Below are 20,868 nucleotides of genomic sequence, written 5' to 3'. Positions count from 1 at the left end.
ATTTACAAAGCGATATTATTAACAATAGCAAAATTGTAACTTTTTACAACAATTGTTGTAATAATGCAACAAAGTGAAATTTCGAAGGTAAAATTGGAAAAAGTAATAGTGGTATGTGTGTTTTTATATATATTTCTTTTTAACAGTGATCAAATCACTTATATGGAAACAATCAAACGTTGAATTCATTTCAGGAAATCTGTAAAAAAAATTTTGACTTATCTGTTCCTTGAGTAAAAGTTGCCATCATACTTTGTTTTTATTCGTATTTAATGTTAAATGTATATTTCTGGTTGGTAGGTACTCTGAACAATAATATAATCTAATACTATTTAATGTAAATTTCGTTATCTTCATGGTTTTTTGGTATGAAAATCCTTGAAGCATTTGGGTATTTGAAGAGCAACACAGCACTGCTCACACTCCCACCGACTTTCGCTATATTTCAAACTGGAGACAATATCCTGAGGAACTTTCACAAATGTTGTAAAACTTTATCCAAAATCTATCTCTCTTGTTGGGGTTATACTTCTAAAACTAATTCTGCCGCGAAACTTCATAAGGCTTTCATCGACAGCAAGATTTTGTGAAGGGCAATATATAGACTGAAATTTTTTGTTCACGTACTGAATGATGGGAGAAATCTTTCTTAGCCTGTCATTTTCATCGAGAGTTGAATTATCAGTGAAATGCAAAAATTTAGACAGCAATAGAAAGCGTCGATAGGGCATTACTTTACCGAAGAAAGGAGTTTCAGTGACCGCTCGCGGACTCCAATACTTTTGAATTTTATTTTTCTTCGCCTGTGCCATCAAAACACACAATGCAAAATATGCTCGTAATTCTTCATCAGTGGTTGGAAACCATTCGCCCATCAAACTACCGCTGCGATTCATCGCTGCATTCAAAAAAGTTTCAGCAAATCTGGTGGTCTGTTGGCAGATCAACTCCCAAAAGTCAGGTTGCAAAAAAGCGTAAAAAATAATCCCGTTCATTGGCATTTTCCGGAAAATGCCGAAGCACTCTCGAGTTCATGCGAGGTGCACCACAAAAATTAAACTTTTTCACGAGGTTATTACATGTATTCCACATTCAGCTGTCTTCCTTTACTTTTTTTCTTTACTGGTTGACGCTCAACCTCTTCTTCACTAGAGTCCTCGCTACCTGTCTCACAGTCCGCGGTTTCATTGGTGCTCCCCCGCTCATCGGACGAATCTTCATCACCACTACCTATACTATTACTCTCAAACAGAGCATTCTCGATATCGGTACTCTCACAGTAATTCATTTTTCTGCTTGCCATTTTCGCAAGGAGCACAAACACCGACGAAATAAAGCCTTACGTGCTTCCGAACTGACCATCTGAATGCCAAACCCAGGGTTTATATAGCTGTTGAGAAGAGAAGAATGTCTTACAATGTGATTAGTTCTGATAGTGTAACGTGAGCAACAAAGGTCTGAGTAAGAAGCAAATTGATAAAAAAGCGAACGATAACAAAGTAATTGCTTCTCACCAATTTTCAACCCAGAAAAGAAGGTTATCAAATAACTGCGTATTATATTGCCAGAGACATGAATCCGATATCAAAACACAATTGTCAGCAAAGTATAAAGAAATAAAACACCTGTATAAGGATCAGGTTAGGCACCTGCAGGGGAAGTGAAACACAACACTACGTCAGCATTGATAGTAAACCGATAGCTGATTTTGAAAGGGAGACGGGCCTCTGCGGCCATCTGCGGGAGAAAGAGAGGTTCATAATCCGAAATGAACTGCTCACTTGCAAGGCAATAATACTAAGTGAATCGTGAAATTGATAACTAGACATTACAAAGTAATATCATTACAGCCGTCTGTCGATCATGTCATGAACGCACAAAGCCAAATTTCAGTCATTTCAATGGGTGCGTCTGAGTCCACGAAAACGAAGTGGTCTCGTTTATGCGTCCTTCTTATCGTCAGCAGAGATGAATAGACAGTCAAAAAATTGCCTCCGATAAGTACTAAAGGTAATCACTTTGAAAACAATTGCATAAACAGTGAATAATAAGTGCCTATGAAAGGCAACGGGTAGGCCTTCATCTGTGAGTAAAGATAACTGGTGGAAAAACGCACCCCTAAAAAATGGCAGTTATACATTTCGAGGTAAAGAGTAAAAATACCGTAAAATGATAGCTGCAAATGCATTTGACCTAAAGAACAATGTTTCTGTGATACAAATGTTAAGATTTCATCCAAATCTTTTATTCCGTTAATTAATTAGGCGTGTTGAAAGACAGCGCTGCATTCAACCGGCGAATCGCCGGCTCTTTAGTTTACGGCAAAGTCCCGTAGGCCGGCGAATCGCCGTCTCTTTAAGCCAATGGGTTAAACTGGGAGATTGGTCAAGGTCAGTTGGTGAGACGGGGTAGGGATGAAACACGTTTCCATTGTTCCCCTGTAACTTGATGTTTTCCTATTTTCCTGTGGGGTCTTGGAAAGGAAAAAAACGGCAGAGGCATTGGCTGATGGAGGGCCAAATGTGGCTCCATTAAATCTGCGATGCAGTTATTATCCTACGGCGCCGAGATTGCCCCGATTGTTGTCCAAGCTCTTGGGAAGGTTCATGCTATGTGCCTGTCGTATATTGCCGTAAAATTTTCCACGGCTGCAATTCTATTGCAATACTCCTGCGAGAGCATTTAAACAAAATTGTTCGTGAATAGGACAAGCATCGAAGAGCAACGGCGTATGCGAAGAGAGGATCTGAACTCTTTCTACTCCCTCTTATGCCGGCCGCTATTACCGCCGCAGTTATCAAAATTTCCTCTTTCAATTAATACTGAAAGAGGAAAGTTCGATTACTGTCGAAATGCCAGTACGCCTGGAATTTCGACAGTTATCGAATATACGTCTGCAACACCGCGCGATAGTATAAAAAAATGCCACAAATTTTTTTTCTTCGTGGCTTCGATGCTCAAAATAGGGGTGCGCCTCTTTCACGTGTGCGCCTCCTACACACGCTTATACGGTATTTTACAGATGTGTGCGAGGTAAGGCAGCCAGAGTTAACCTTGATGTCGTTGATTGATTGATTGACTTTATTAAACCCACACAGAAAACACTAGCTAGTTTGAAGTCAACCCATCTTGGAAAGCAAGGAACCACTCATATGAGGTCAAGTTTGGAACTGATGCTATCGCGTACCACTTACTAAGAGCATACTGCAGAGGGTGGAGCATGACCATATGCCTGTGCCATGAAGTTTTTTGTCCTATAGAGAAGGCAACTTACCCACTCATTTCTAATTAGCGTAGCGCCAGATGAGCAGTTGAATTTGGATTGCTAGTAGGAAGAAACAAAATATTCTGAGAAGATATCATTTCGTTAGTAACTCTTGCAAGTGACACCAGTAGCATAACTCGTACAGTGAGTCCTCGTTTAACGTCACTTACCGTTCCTGAAAAATGTGACGATAAACGAAATGACGTTAATCGAAGCACAATATCCCATAAGAAACAATGTAAAAAGTGAATATTGGCTCCTAGACCTCACAATTCCTACGCGAAAAAATTTTAGCGTATCATATTTGGGCCATTTCTTACGATGGGAATGCCAAACTATGGCATAAACACGAGTCCCTGTCTTCATTGACGGCAACACCAGCAGCGACGTACATCCTTCTCCATTTTTGTATCTTCCCGCGTTTGTTTTTTTGGCTTCGCTATGGTGGTCACCTGGGCATCATCGCCAGGGCATCATCATCGCTGAAACATCGTCGCAGTTACAGGAACCAAGATTATTGAGAACACGGCGAAAAAGTGACGACATATACTCCGAGTTCTACCCGGAAAAATTCCTAGAAATCACTTTTCAGGTTCCAGAAAACCGTTATGTCAAGTAAAATTTGCTAAAACTTTACTTGACATTTACGCACTTAACATTTGCGCACCTACCTAAGAATTCATTTTGCAGAAAATTTGCTATAAACGTAATCGAAATTGACAATAAACACACCGTTTTACACTTCGTTTAGATTGACTGTATTAGCGCCCACAAAACGAACAACCTGCAACGCCCGCCGCTTCGCATTTTGTCTCGCGCGAAATTTAAAAGACCTGACCAGACCTGACGTTATCGCGAAGCAAAGGTGCGATAAACGAATGACTGTCTCAAAATTTTCGTGACGTTATCGCGAAATGACGTTAAATGGGGTGACGTAGAACGAGGACTCACTGTATATTGTAACCTGATGTCCTGTTTTAAAAAAAAAATGCTGCATCAACTTCCGAGAAGCTCAGCTGCGAGGATATTGAGATTCACCAGACATCACCATCGTTTTATTCCAACTTTTTCCTTGCTTAAACTGCTTAAATAATGTTAGAAATAAATCGTGTTTGGTATCATTCTTATTTAATTACATGCACATTACTTATATATCAATATAATAAAAGAATAATACCAATGGTCGAAATTCATTTTTTGACACCTTTTGGGCTAATAGGTGATTCATTCTGCAGTTGACCTCCAGAAACTGGGAACTTTGAGAATTCCACAAAATGCAAACAAAACACCGCACCGTCAGATGATCATTCATTCATACCTCAATGCAGATAACTACAACTGTATGCGGGGCACAGTACACATAACACCGGTAACATGTTACCGGCGACATCATGTGTAGTTGGTAATTGATTTCCGACGAAATGAATTGTAGTCGATTGATTGATATTTGTAGATCACGGGTGATTGTTCAGCCTAGGAATCTGAAAACTCGGGACCGATGACTTGAGAGATTCTATGGCTTCCATGTGGATGTCCCAGTAGTGACCTTAATAGGATGACAATTGAATGACATCCAATGGATGCTCCTGTAGTGACCTTCACAGGATGTCATTTAAATGGCATCCAATAGACATCCAAAGGATGTCCATGAGAGACTTCTGAATGTCATGTGGACACCTTGTAGTGTCTGGGATCTCATTTTCGTCAAGCGATGAATGAGGGAAAATTATGCGTCGGGACCGTGATCTTCAAACAATTAATGCGGGAAAACGATACTTAGGGGAACGATAGATGCCTAAAAAAATTACATTATTTGTATGGAACTTTATTTGGGACCAGGAGTGGCAAATGATGAATGTGGGAAAACGATCAATGCAAGAATGTTAGATCAGGGTTCCACTCTGTTTTCTTTCCTCGTTAGCATGTTTTCCTGGTTTGTACGTTCATTTTTTGTGGTCCCTTCAGAAACATTCTAAACAAGTTCTGCTGTATTTTGTTTGGGGTGAGGCTGGTATGAATGAGCCCTCAATGTTAGGGGTTTGTTATTTTCGAATCGAGGTTGCTCGCTCAGCTTCTGAAAGTAGTGCTCTCAGTTCTGGCCCTATTGTTCAATTGTTTTTCTGGGACCTTGGAGAATGTGGAAAGGTTTTGCTTCGGCATTCGAGTAAAACTGGAATGAATGCCGATGAAGTTCTGAGATTGGAATTTAGCCTTAAAGTGATTAACTCATTTTTCCCTTGAAGTTGAAATGTCAGTGTTTCTGTCCCAAAAGCCCAATCAGGTGATTTATTGACCATGTGGTCAGAGAACAGGTTTTCTAGGATGCAGTTTGAAACAAGGCTTGAAATTTAAGGGGCTAATGATGTGTACATTGATATTTTTAGGGTGGCCGTCATGTGGACTACATAACTGAAATGATTATCAAACACCTGATGGAAGTTGTCAAAAAGAAAAACAAGGGAGGTTTTCAATTGAAACAACATCAAATACGGAATCACCTTTGGGTGTTTGTGAACTGCCTGATTGTTAATCCAACATTCGATTCCCAAACAAAGGAAACTATGACTCTGCAAGTTAAGAACTTTGGCTCGAAATGCAAACTTTCTGACAAGTTTCTGAACAGTGTAAGTTGTGCTGCACCTAAGTAATTCTGTCTTTGTGTAAAGATAATGTGCCATTTTAATATGTATCTTCAATCCTTTTTTGCTTGACTTTCCTAATGTAGATTGCGAAATCCGGGATCATAGAGTCTATTTTAATGTGGGCAAAGACCAAAGCTGAGATTCAGCTTAAAACCAAATGTAGTGGCAAGAAGCAGAACAAATTGAAAGGTAGGATTATTTTTAATTTTACCTTTTTATAAACGGCATATTTTTAAATGTATGTGTTGAAATAGTACATTGACTTCTGTGCTTCGATCTGGCGAGACATGGGATCTGAGGTGTCGGATGCTGCTTTTTCATTGCATACAGTAATCATGTGACATGTCGACCACGTAGCACAATTTTGTCACAATATGTGCCAAGCACAGGATCCTGTAGTGCTACAAGATACTGTACGGCAGCTAATCTACTAGGTTCTGTGGTTGGTTTTCAGTCCAATGTGGTGGTTATAATAATAATAATAATGCCGTCTTTATTTCAAGTGAATTTAAGACTATTTAGTCCTTTCTTACAATTCACTTGTTTTTAACAATCCATGTCCTGGATGGTGGACCCAGGCAGGATTTGAACTCGCCTCCTCTAGGCTGGTAGTTGGAGGCCCGGGTGCCCCCAAGGTGGTTCAGTGTACGCAACATTTTAATGCAATGCAATGTTGCATACCCTGTTGGCAGAATCCTTTTACAATTTTTATCGCAGGAATTCCAAAGCTGGAAGATGCCAATGATGCTGGTTCAAGGAATTCTCTCGACTGCACGTTGATTCTCACCGAGGGAGATTCAGCCAAAACTGTGGCTGTCACTGGACTGGCTGTCGTGGGTAGAGATAAATATGGAGTTTTTCCTCTCAGGGGTAAATTGCTCAATGTCCGTGAAGCCACTCACAAACAGGTAGGGAAGAAATTATTTGTGATAGCTTGACCTGTGTGAGCAGGGATATTTTAAGTTGAGCGAGATCAATGGAGAATTCGAATAAACCGTGAATCACGAGGGAGGTTTGAGGAAAACTTTGCTTCCCCTGGATTTTTTTTAACACAATAAATAATGTTCTATCAATGCCAAATGTTTGCCCTGTATTATTTGCATGGCTACAGCATAGAGTTGTTGCAGTTTTTAATATTTTCTAAGCCAATCAAAAATGAAGAGCTGAAAAAAAATATTCCATTAATAGGTGACCTTTTAGTGGTTTTTCTAGGAAATTGGTGAATTTTCAGAGAAAAGTCTGGGAATTTAAAAATCAGGTATCACTAGCTACCTGAAAAATAAAGCAAAAAATTCAAATCACCTCTCAGTAAAATTTGTTTGCTATGGCATAGTATATGGGGAAGGTTCAAAGTTGTGGTTGTTAATATATGGTTATTCTACAAATCAGCTGCTGAAAAATGCTGCCGCTCTTTGAGTTTCGCTGATCTCTTGCCTGAATAACCATCTTGCCGGATGTAATATCATGGAATTAAATTTAAGTTTATACTCGTGTGTTGCTATGAATTTTCAATCTTATTATAAAAGGCTGTATCGATTTGTTGTTTTGGAAACCTAGATTTGTAAATTTCTCATTTGTTTCTCTTTTTGCTTCCTAGCTTGTTGATAATCAGGAAATAGATCACATAACTAAAATCATGGGGCTTCAGTACAAGAAAGTTTATAACACAATAGATGATATGAAGACCCTGAGGTATGGAAGATTGATGATCATGACTGATCAGGATCAGGTGAGTGAGATTAAACCAATGGTTAATTATGTTTCATTAAATTTCATTAATAAAGCTAGTGATGCATGTGTATGCTGATTGTGTGTTGTTGATTTCTGGTGAGATTGCTTCATGATCCAGTTGTTAAATAATAATTATGTTGTTCAGCTGCTGCCAGTTATTCATGCTGTTATTTGCTGTCATCATTTTAACAATATTCCTGCATCCGCTAACATATTGTATAAATTGTTGTTTGACTGATGGATTATTTTCTATATAATATGATCAAGTAAAAACCATTAAAATTCGTAATTATGTATACTGAAGTGCTGTCTTGAATTCATGAGTTGCATGTTGTTCTATTGTTTTGATTAAGCAGTGTTATTTTTACACAGCAAATTTAAGTTCTGCTTGGGCAAATTATTGGTTTCCTTTTGCGTTGCCTTGCAGATTCTCTTGCAATAGTTATCCCGTAGATGCCCACCATGATAGAACACTGTCATCGCTATCTCTTGTCGTTGTAATACATTAACAATAAAGCAGTAGGCTATTCAATCTCTCTGGTCTTTGTGTTTGCTAATATATAAGAAACTTTAATGTACATCTAACTGCCCAAATATTTTGCAAAGAGTAGTAAGTTAAACAAAAAGCAGTTTGGTTTTAGAAGGAAGGAATCTACAAATGATGCTTTAGACTGCAGTCGACTCTCAACAGTACGAACAACGTTATTACGAAGGAAATTGTTGGTTCCAATGAAAAGGCTAATCCAATCTATAGTAAAAGAAATTGTATTACAAAATTTTTGTTACTGCAAAGTAATGAACCTCAGTCCTGGCAGTTATGAAATGAATTTGATTATGAAGTACCACGGGTAAGTATCATCATTTAGGTGGATATACACTACGCTACGTCATAATCATTGCATTATGCTTGAGTTCTCATCATGCACTGTGCCCAAGAGCATCAATTATGGTTCTTTCTTCAATATCCATGCCGCATCTATATACTATAAAGGCCCATCCAATTCAGTGTATTCAATAGGGTAGTTTCCTTCATCAAAGAAAACTAAAGGCATTCATTGTGATTCGTTACCCACCATTTTGTGTATTCATAGTGTACAAATTATTTGGTTTTTGAAATCCCAGTTTAGACGAATGTTAATAGTCAATTTTAACCTCATTTGAAAAAGGCCAGATTGGCGTGCATGCAATGCCACTCCACGTGATCATTCTAGTTGGATCTAAATCCATCTGTAATTTTGAAGTTTTTTGGCTGCAAAGATTTTGCATTAGTGTAACATGTGGTCAGCATGGTAAATGGATTTTATTCACAGTGCTTGAATTATTTTTTTATGATTTCAATTGATGCATGTATTTATTTAATAACTAGATTACCCTATGAACTTCTTAACACCTTCATATCTATGTATGTATAGATAAATCAATGGCAATTACTTCTTTTCGCTAAAACTCGGAAACGGCTAAACAATTTGGCTAATTTTGGTTCTAAAATATCTATGGAAGTCAAATCATATTATTTTTGTCCCATCTTTCAATCATGTTTATCTAGCCGTAGTGTTACAGGTAATTATTTCGGCTAATAAGTACGTACAGTCAAACCCCTCTTTTACACTTTTGATGGGGACAAGGAAAAAAAGTGTAAATTGCGGGAAAGTGTAAAATCGAGGTTAGGCAAAATTTAATGAAAAACAACCCCTTTAAATATAGTTAAATGTTCTATTTTTCATATGAATCATGTTCTATATGGATAGTAAGAATAAAACCTTTAATTGTGATAACGAAAAATTCTTTATTAGTACCTACTGAACTCTCAGTGAGGTAGATCATATTTTCTGTTCAGATTTTAAGACCATAATTTCTGATTTCATAGATCAGTCTTTTAAGTGTTCTTCATCAGCTTTTTTAAACAATTTGCGATTTCTCCCTCATCAACTTCTTTCCATGATCGTGCTACATAGTGTAGTGCATCTAAAACTGTTACTTTGAAGCTGTTAGGGTTCCTCCCACTGTCTATAAGATTAATTGCTTTTCTCACTAGAATCCTGCGGTAGTTGGATTTGAATACATGGATTATCCCTAAATCTAATGGCTGTAATTGGCTGGTACAATTTGGTGGGAAGAACACCAGTTTTATATTCCTCAAATTCATATTTTTTGGGTGGGTTGGGCATTGGTCTAAAAATACTACAGTAAAACCTCTATGTAGTGAACCTCTTTACATCGTAAACCTCTATACATCGTACCAACCCTCTGGTCCCGTCAGATTTACATGTAAATTCATAGGCAAACCTCTCTATAGTGAACCTCTTTATATCGTAAAACCTCTATATATCATAGCAACGAGACATCCCCGAGACGGCCTAACTACCTCCGCATTTCATACTGAGACAACTAAAGACCATTAATGCAGCCGCGATAACGAACATGGAATGACATTTTCAGCGATAAATGTTTCATGCTTATTCTTTTCTTTTACACCTTTACTATACTGTAATTTTCACGTTAACCATTACTTTTGCCATTTTGTTCCATATGAGAGCATACCTAACAGTAAATAAGAAAAAGGCAATGAACTATCCTAATCATTTCAAGTGACAGTAAATGACGACAGAACGCATTGCTTTCTCTCGAATCATGCTCAAAATCGCGCGATAGCACTCGCTTTCTTTTACTGATGGCTGTATTTTCTTGTAAGTGCCTACATACTATGTTCTATTAATAAAAGAGGCGACCAGCGCAGCCTATAATCACTTACTGACGGAAGTATTTCAACTAACTTCACATCCATCCATGGAGACAGAATTACTCGACCGCATTGCTACTTCCGCTTCTAAAATGAAAATATTTCATGAATTTTCCGCGACTTGAAATAAATCAAATACAGTTTCGCAATTATTTTATTCCCACATTTCCCGGTGTAGCACTTTCTTACTACCGCCTTGGTAATTTTTTTCGATGCTTTCGGGAACGATCGTAGTTTAAAAGTTATTGCGCTTAGCGACAGTCATATGTCTTGCCTGCGTATTTATGCCGCGAAATCTGACTCTTCCATCGGGAGTCCGGGATGTCAATTTCTAGCAATACTGAACGAACATCAATCCATGCGCGACAGTGTTAGGTGAAGGAGACAGCTAATTAGCTGATACGCGGTAGGGCAATTAAATTTTTTACCGTCGCCGCCGCAACCTGAAGTAGTTCGCCCAGCATTCTCACTGGGAAATCACGTCGTTTTGCCAACCTAACATTTCTTTGTGCCCTCGACAGAGTTTTTCTACAGAACTCTACGAGCATTGTATTTTAGAGAAAGGGAATTCGACGAAATTTTAAAAATCACGCTCAATTTCTTGTTTATTTTTTTGCAATAGTCACGTGTTTATTTATTTTTTGTAATCTTTAACAAGGCATACGTTATAAGAATGATAAATCAATTTTCTAAAATATATTATTAGGAGTATTTTCAATTATTTGCCATAAAATATGAAAACATACGAAAATTACTTAATTAATTATAAGCTGATGATGGATTCGACAAATAAAACAAGGCGGCTGCTTGACATTACCACATTCCGAGGAATTTTCCGAGCCATCGACGAGGGCAGGCAGAAGAAAGATGTAGCAGTGACCTTTGGAATACCATCATTCACCCTGACATCTATTTTAAACAACCGAGGAAAAACAGAAGAAACTATATCTAGGCTGCACAAATAAAAAATGTGGGCAGTGAAATAAGAGGATGAAGGAATTATGTTAAGAAATATAGAAGTTGTGTACTTCCCTCCAAACACTACTAGTAAATTACAACCCTTAGACCAGGGAATTAATTCTTTGGTCAAAAGGCATTATCGAAAACAGCTAGTGATTTATTTTTTATGGAGAGTGAATAGTGAAAACGACATTGAAAGTGCTCATGGAACATCCTTCAGACCATGCACAGGCTGTGCCTTTCGTGGAAGGAATTAATATCTTCAATTTATGAGAAATGCTTCACCAAGGCTGGGATTACGGGTGGTAGCAAACAGGAGGAAAGTGAGATATTTGAGAATGAACCTACAGAGTACGATAAAATCAACAAAATAGTTGACACAAATTCAACATTTGAAGACTTTGTAAATGTTGATAATGATTTATTCATATCTTCCCCACATGAGTTGGAAGATATGGGTGAAGGAGATGTACATATATTGCAGGATACAGGAAGAGATGGATTTAGAGGAAGATGTTGGTAATGAGGAATCAGTTACAGTTCCCACCAAAAAAAGAGGTTGAGGATTCATTGAACGTAATTGAATGGTTTTTATTAAGCATGGAGGAATGCGATCATAATATGATTGTATTCAATAGAATTGAAAACATTATATCGAAAGAGATTTTAAAAAAGGTTTAAGCAATCCCAATAACTAATTTCTTTCCTAAAAAGCCCTCTTGAACAAGTTACTTTTACCTTTGTGTAATCCTTAAATTGTAAATATATGTTCACTAATGCACGCATATATGTTTAAATATATTAATATTATGGTTTATTAATAAAATGGTGCCGATCACAAAAACCTCTCTATAGTGAACCTCCATACATCAAATTGCCCAAATTTTGGTCCCCTCCATTACGATGTAAAGAGGTTTTACTGTATAATTTTTCGGTTTTGTCCACCCATATTGGCATCTAGAGCCTGCATTTGTTCCAGAAAGAAATGTAATGTCATCCAAGCTTTGGTATTAGCGGCATAGGTTGTGGGATATGTCTTGATATTTTTAAAACATCTGGGATTTTGGACTTTCCAATAACAAATGGCCTTAACTTTTCACTACCATTAGCATTAGCACCTAACAATACTGTTAAACGAGCTTTGCTATGCTTTCCACTAGGATAAGATTCACCTCTAAAGTCTTACAGGGAAGTGTATTGAAAAAAGGGCCCATCTCATCTAAATTGAAAATGCCTTTTGGAGCATACCCTTCTATATGCTCACTTAAACAATGTTTCTTCCACTGTGCCACTGTTAGGGGATCAATACTATTGGACTCATCACAAATTGTTTTGTACACAACATTATGCCTAGTCTTAAACCCGCTTAACCATCCATTTGAAGCCTTGAAGTCTTCAATTCCCAGCCCCATAGCCATATGCTGAGCATTTTCCTTTCGAATAATTCCGCTGATGAGTATGTTCGAGGACCTAGTGTACTGAAACCATTCTTTTAAAATTTCTTCTAGTCTATCATATTTCGAGTACTTAACATATTTTCGCCTCTTTGCACTGGGTCTGCATTCCACTGCACCGGTTTCTATCTTTTTGCGAGTTTTAACAACAGTGTTTAACGTGGACACTGGAATCCCAAGCTCTTTGGCAAGGGAAACGCGTGAGCCTATATGTGAGTCAACTCTTCCCAAAATTTTAATTTTATCTCCTATTGAAAAAGTTTTCCTCTCTCGTTTCTGGGCCATTCCGTATTTGATTTGCGTTTATTGACGCTGTCACAAAAAGAGCAGAGAAAAAGATATTACGATGAAAACGACTTTAAAATTGATCGAAAAACTTGGTAATAATGTACGCGAAGGAGAACACCCATTGCGTGGATCATCACGAGAACGACCACGAATATAAACATAGCGTCTATATTCGTCACTACGATGCTTACAAGTGAAGTGGAAAACCTGCAATATTTACAACCAACAAATGGAATGAAATTTAAACATCGCAAAAAACCTATCTCCAGGAAATCCCACGATCATAAGTACTCATGTAAACTCAATGCCCGCGATAGTGGTCAGAAACAGATGAAGAAGGAATTGTTGTAGTATTTCAAAGAGGCCGTATTAATGATAGTGGCGCTGGTGACAGGTATGCCAAAAAGGCAAGGAGGTTGTAAATACAACTTCCTTTCCTATATTTAGAACCTTCTTGAAAAAAGGTTATCCCAGGCTCCGATCTCTAAAACTCTTTCTTCTTGATTACGGTGCGCTATCCGCCATGTTCCCTTTGGCGGCCTGGCGTAAATAGCGGGTCATTTGAAATTTCGTCAGCGTAAATGCGGGGAAGACTTAACATTGTAAAGATACTTAAATCATCGGGACTTGACGAAAATGTCGCAAATTGCGGGAAAACGTAAAATGCGGGGGCGTAAAAGCGAGGTTCTACTGTACCTACATTTTTTTTGGTCAGTACCGATTGTGGCCTATCACTATTAAAGGCCACTTATTAATTATTAATTATTAACCCTTTTGCTGCCAGCCCATTTCGGGTGGGATGTGCATAGACTGCCAAGGCTATTTCCTGGAATTCGCAGCATTTCGGATTTTAAAATTTTTCATCTACATAACTTTATTTAATACACCTAGATTTTTTCCTTATAGTTAATATATATTTATATCTTATAACCATATTTAGTTTATGGGGGTTTACCTAAATTACAGCCACTGAAAAGGCCACAATCACGAAAAAATAAAGTGAAATAGGTCAGGCCGATAAATCGGACCCTGGCAGTTTTCGCTCAACCAGGGAGGGCCAAGATATCGGCCCGGTGGAAGTAAAAGGGTCAAATAAAACTTCATTTCAATTCAAATGAATATAATATCTTCATTTCCATTAAATACAATACAGTTACGATACAGTGCATCAATTTAATACTTTCCTATAAACTATATTTTTCATTTTTTCAGTGTTTAAATATACAAAGATGACGAATTTTGAATGTTGGATAATAAGAGTTTAGAATCATTTCCCGTTCCAGAAACTAATGAGCGTAATGGATCTGGTGGTGGCACCAATTGCGTTAATTTTATTTTTCCACCAGCTCAACATAATCAAGTAGATTCACCGCTGTATCTTTATGCCTTTCAATATTGACAATTTATTTTTATTTCCCCAACTGCTACTGATTTATCGGCAGAAAAATGAACAACCCGGTTGTAGTTGAATGCTATTCGTTCCAGGATCACAGGTGCACTGCGTATCACTCCATTGATTTCATTGTGTCGTTCTCGCTGTTGTCGTATTTGATGTTCTCGAACTCTCGGCATTGTAAGCCCATCAGCTTCACTTCCAGTCACATCAGAAAGCAATTCTGCCATACCAATACATTCACTATTATTATTATTATCTGTCTCTCACTAGTCATCAGTATGGTTAAATTAGCTTGTCCCACATTTGATTGAATTTAACGACCTAAGTTTGGCTGTCATCTCATTAGAATCATAAATAATCAAAGAGAAGAAAGTGCTTGCACACTTAGCGTTAAATATTATGCCAAATTACAGAAATGAATGACTCCCTTAACATAAACAATTGGCCATTAGTAATGAAATTAGTCTTAAGTAAGTGAAGAATGTTTTCGCACACTAAATATGTGAATAAATAATGACAATTGAACTTCTGAAAGACTAAATAAAAGCATTTATTTTGTGAATTAACTCAGAAAAAGATGCCAAACTACATCAACAATTCTGGCGGTCGTCAAGGGGATAGTAAGCCGAAAATGCTAAAATTTCAGCCGTTTTATGAATGTTTTTCCAAAATTCATCGTATAGCATGTGGAAAACTAAAATCGATTGCAAGAATAAGAATTTGTGATTATTTTTATTTCCAATGGTATATGTTTCAACTGTATGCGACCATAATTACTAATTTAAATGTGTAAAAGAAAAAAGTTCTGCAGGTATCAATAATGAACTTAACATGTATTTCTTATGGAAATGAGTCAGTGTTCATTCCAGGGCCTCATGGGCCCTGCGTCATCATATTCTCGCCGCATAAACCTTCCTTGGACATATAAGAATATTTTAAAACCAAAATTAGCCAAATCGGTCCAGCCGTTCTCGAGTTTTAGTGAGACTAAGGTCGTGCAATTCATTTTTATTATATAGATTACTTCTATGATTTGACTTCGCTGATTGCCTTCATTGGCATTGAAGTTTTTTATTGTTATTAATACTAAATTTGGCATTCTGCAAGGAAGCAGTATGAGTGTTAATATTCATAATTATGTGCTTTTATTGTTGAAGTGGAAGGGATATTCTTATTGTATTGCATTGTTATCTGTCTCAGGATGGCTCTCACATCAAGGGACTTCTGATAAACTTTATTCACCATAATTGGCCATCACTTTTGAAACTGCCTTTTTTGGAGGAATTCATCACTCCTATCGTCAAAGCTACAAAGGGTAACAATTCAATGCGTTTCTACTCATTGCCTGAATTTGAGGACTGGAAAAAGGACACCGAAAATTGGTACACATACAAGATAAAGTACTACAAAGGTATGTGTTTTAGCCTTGCAATTTGTCAATTAGGAAATTCGTTTTAAAATTAAAATATTTCTTGAGTGAAATCTTCCTCTTTTGTATTACATATATCTATTAGTAGTTCATTTCAACATCTTTTGTAGGTTAATGCCATTATTTAAGGGTGATCATCTATCAATAACAATTCAGGGGATTATTTTCTTTTCATTGCATTTCCATGATAAATCTTGTTTTCTTCTAGGTTTGGGAACCTCGACAGCAAATGAAGCACGTGAATACTTTAACGATATGGCTCGGCATCGTGTTCTTTTCAAACATGGTGGTCCTCAAGATGATCATTCAATCATAATGGTATGTATATGCAGCCATAAAGTCATCATTCTATCATGCATTATGAAACACATTTCTTGGTTGTTTATGTTTAAGATTTTGATCTATGTTGTTCATATTCTTTTCTTAGAGCTTGAAATCAAATGCTGCTGTAAAGTCTTGATTTGAATTCTAGTTTTCTTATTGTCATTAGAGAAGTACTTTTTAATAAACAGAAAATAATATCTAGATAATCATGGAACTTGTTGCATAAGTTAAAACTGATTTTTTGTGTCATATAATCCATGAAAAATACCTTAGTTATCATAGTCATGTTTAACCCATGTATGCCTTGTGCTCAATCTTTGAAGCACCTGACGCTACCATGAAATTTAATGACTACGACTCAAAAAATGGCATCATGCCGGAGTTTTTCTTTCTATACCTATTTATTAAGGTTTATAGTAATACTTCTCATGGCTTTCACTTTTGCATCGTAGCTCTTATGTTTTTATGCATTTTGTGTAGGTTATCGTCAGTTAGTGTCAAGGATAGTGTCTTTTAATGTTGGATAACTTTACACCAAGCATTGCTCACCTTGATAAATTCTGATCAGTGATTTATGGAGCAGCAGACACAACATGAAAAGATCTCTTAGACCGACCTCCATAATGTGATCCTACCTTATGTATATATAAAAAAAGATCAATCCGGATCGGATCCTTAATTTTAGCCGGATCTTCTGATATTTTTGGATCCAAATGCATTTTCAAATTCCTCCTATTAAACCGAAGGAAATATTCAAGTTTATTCTGGGCACGTATGGAATGCTTTTTCAAAGGAATGCTTTTTAGATTAACATACTCATACTAATATTTTTACAGATTAAAAATCATTTTTGTAAGCTTTCAAATTAGTTTTTTAAAAACGAGAAAATCTTTAAACGCTCGGGATCTAAACTGTCACACTTGGGTTTGAAATTAATATAGCTTCCAATCTTGGTATAAACCATTGACTGACTTTTAATATTCCTCACACAAGTTTCCCCCGAATTTTTTCTCTTTCTCATCGCATACCTACTTGTGTTTCACCCGCAAATGCTTCTGTTGCGGTGAGGTGGATTTAGCACCTCCTCGCAATAGTTTCACGTCACAGTGCATGCACATGGTTCTCTTTATGTTAATAAAAATGTTTCTACACAATGTAAGACATTTTTATCGGTATATCATTAAATTAAATTGCAACTGCGCAATCTGCAACACAATGAACAATGTTTAGAATGGCATTAGCATCATGTGCCACGAGTTGCAGGAACAGAATGAGACGACCGCTGAGAGAGAGGAAGGGATGGGAGGCAGAAGCGTGTAAAGGAGAGGTGGAGGGGAAGGAGCGCACTCCCACCATCTTTCAAGCAGTGAGCCTTCAAATGAGGGAGTTAACGACAAATCAAAGCAAAGCCGGGCAACCTATTTGATGCATACAGTTGGCGTTTCCAGGCCGTATCTTCTTGTTTGATAATTCTGATGCCTCGCCTGTTTCTTCGAAAATTGTGCTGTGTGGACAATGCTAAATGTTGGTATATGAAAACTTTGTTTCAATCAGTTTGAGCTTAGAAAAATCTAATTATGCTATAAATGTGATGCATTTGATCTAATTCTTTTTTAAATCTCGTTCACGTCATCCAATCACCGAAAAATATCTAGACATCTTCGGGTCTAGTAAGTTACCTAGCATTAGTTCTCCAGAAATAGAGAATTGAAGCAGGTAAGATGAAAAAGGTCTGTGGGTGAGATGGGGTAGGGATGAAACACGCTTACATTGTTTTCATGTAACTTGATGTTTTCCTTCAAAGATATTGTTTTATGGCGGGTGTTTCAGAGTTTCATGGGATTGGCGGCATCGGAAACAGATTCAGTCCGAGTCAATCGGGAACCTATCCTACGTTAGTCTTCCGTGCATTTCACAAATACTATTGGAAAGCGTTCCGCTTTTGGTATGACATCAATAGTTATCCTAAGGAAGGAAGCTGTGAAATGTCACAATTTTGAAGAGACAAGTGAGCAGCGAAAACAACCTCCTGCCAGGTGTCACACTTAGACACAATAGAGAGGCAGAAGGTATATGAAGGTAAATTGTAAATGGGTTAGTTCTTTCATTCTCCTGAGAGCGGTTGATTGTTAAAGTCGTGTTTCATAAGAACTAACATACAGGTAGTCGCAAAATCCATCCTTTTTTCAACAACTTATGGTTTACTTACTCAATGGATTAACCAAATTGTCATATTTTCATTGCGTATCTCATTTCAATAGAAAAATGACCTTCTTCAATAATGTTATGGCCTTCATGATATGCTGTAAACATCTTACAAATTTTCTGTAGAAGTGGAGGTACACTGGAAGGAAATACAGTGATTAAATTAGGTTGAATGGTGTCCATTATTATCAATGGCATGAGTTATGGAGGTTAAAATAATGAAATATAATGTTGTTAGATTGTTATCTGTTTTGCTCGTACTCGGTTATTTTTATAATACCATTTTATTTGGTACAAAAATGACAAATGGTTACTATTGTTGCACCACTTAATATATATTCTAAACTATATTTCACTGTGCGAAAATGCAACAGTGAAAAATCATAATATCCTCGATCAGGTTTCGAACTCATAACCATCGGTTCGTAGTGTAAAGCTGGCAGGATGGTGTGAGGGTGTCTCAATATAGTTTTTACTGTGGCTATTCCTGTTATGCTTGAACTAATACTTCATATTAAAACGAATATTTAGGATGTACACTATGGAATCAACTGAATTAGGTACATAACCACGTCTAATTTTAATGTAGCTACGATGCCAAGTCACGCTCACAATCATATCAAACTAGACGTTGTTGTACTTCCTAACCCATGGACACATTTCCAATGCCTTATGCTACCTACATATTTGTAAGTCATTACGCCACGCATGCATTCCAACTTGTTTCACGTTCTTTTTGCCAAATTACTCGTCCAAATAACATGCAAACAAACATGCGCCTGGAGTGATACAGTCTGCGCATTTATCGTCTAATTTACATGAGAATTAAATTCACTTACACTTATATTTCTCTAGCAGAACATCCACAAATATAGCACTCATGAAATAAAGTGGTATTATTTTATTCGATCCAATTAATTAATAAAAACATCATCATAGCAGATCACCATTCGCAACCAGAATGACTTTCCGGCTCCTCTTGCCCAGTCGACTTCTATCCTATCGGAAAGCCTTCCTTGAGTCGATAGGAAGTAATCTGAAATGCACGGATTGTCTCGCCATTAGTAAGTGACGTAGAATCCGCATCAAGTTTCCCGATCCGCTCGGAAAGAGAGACTCTGAAACATCCTCATGCACTGTGTGTTCTCAGAAAGGAAATAATATCAGAGGCATGGGGTGATGAAGGGTCGAGTATTTTTATTTCAATCTGCAATGTAGTCACTTTTGACGTGGTGGTATTCCTATGGTGTTGAGGTTCTCCCGATGGTTGTTGAATCTCTTTGTAAGAGTCACAATATGTGCCTGTTGTATTTTGCCGTGAAAATTTCCGCGACTTTAATTCTGTTGCGCAACCCATACAAGACAAAATGGTTCATGGGTATCACAAGCATGGACACGACAAGACTACGGCACATGGGAAGGTAGGATCGGAACTCTCTCCACTCCCTCGTGTGGGACGCTGCATTCACTAAAGCATAAATTTAAAATTTCGGATCCAGATCAGATGCCTTCAGCGAATTTGGATCCAAAGTATCTGATGGATGGCAATATCAGCAGATATTTGGATCCGAGGTATCTGATCTGACCATCCATACTTTGCGGTGTGTCAGTTTTTATCAAAAGCAGAATATAAAAATATAAGTTAATCAGCCAAATATGATCGAGACTCGCAATCTGTGTATGCGAGAGGCAGGCAAAGATGATGAAAATGTTCATAAATATTGAGAAACTATCCTTGAAAAGAAATGGAATTCAAGCCCACTGTTGGTCTGATTTGAACTGGTTTAACAAAATGTTTAAAAATTTCATGGTAGAATCTTGTTAAAAGGAACAACCCTATTATGATGTTCTCATTTTTATGAAGCAAATCGTTGATCCCGGCAAGAAGGCTAATCCAATCTATTGTAAAAGAAACGTTATTATGAAGTTTTTGTATTATGAAGTTACAAACCACAGTCCCAGTCTTGGCGGTTACAGAAAGAACTTTATTTATTTAATAAATATAAAGCTGTGTTTCGACTCACTTACCGACTGATTCATCAAAACTCACAGCCCAAATCATGATAGGTGTGGATATTTGGTGTAAAAGTAAAAAAAAAATCCATGGGGAGGAGGAAAAATCTTAAAAGTTTAAAATGTCGATTAGTTTTCAAGTTATCAACTTGAATTAACATGGGAGCCTTATGGGACTAAAACTTGTTTGATTTTATTTAGTATTTGTAAATGTCTCAGGAACATGATATTCCCTGGACTTAAACTAGAGTTTTGGTGTGGTTGTCATTGCGATGTGTTGATATTTAGTATTTTTTATGATTTTTTGAAGGGTTCCAATGCTTTTCTTATGGGAAAAATTTAGGAATTTTTTTGAGCAACTTGCCACAATCGCACGACAAATTCCTTGAAATATAAGGTAGAGGGTTTTTTGGTTGATTTT

The 20,868-nt window shown here is 37.1% G+C and overlaps 1 protein-coding gene across 3 annotated transcripts in view; it reads left to right on the top strand.

Annotated features, from left to right (window-relative positions):
• Nucleotides 1-20,868, top strand: part of LOC124156618 (DNA topoisomerase 2-alpha) — a 112,215-nt gene that overhangs the window by 12,168 nt on the left and 79,179 nt on the right. For all 3 annotated transcript variants that reach the window (XM_046531263.1, XM_046531265.1, XM_046531264.1), the window contains 6 exons: nt 5,650-5,889; nt 5,991-6,096; nt 6,625-6,815; nt 7,505-7,636; nt 15,677-15,887; nt 16,114-16,223. In XM_046531263.1, coding sequence (XP_046387219.1) covers nt 5,650-5,889; nt 5,991-6,096; nt 6,625-6,815; nt 7,505-7,636; nt 15,677-15,887; nt 16,114-16,223 — 990 coding nt within the window. The remainder of the gene's footprint in view (nt 1-5,649; nt 5,890-5,990; nt 6,097-6,624; nt 6,816-7,504; nt 7,637-15,676; nt 15,888-16,113; nt 16,224-20,868) is intronic.

Source organism: Ischnura elegans, chromosome 3 (assembly GCF_921293095.1).
Source record: "Ischnura elegans chromosome 3, ioIscEleg1.1, whole genome shotgun sequence".
NCBI lineage: Eukaryota > Metazoa > Arthropoda > Insecta > Odonata > Coenagrionidae > Ischnura > Ischnura elegans.
Note: the sequence above shows the minus strand (reverse complement) of the source record. Positions and strands in the feature narration are given on the sequence as shown.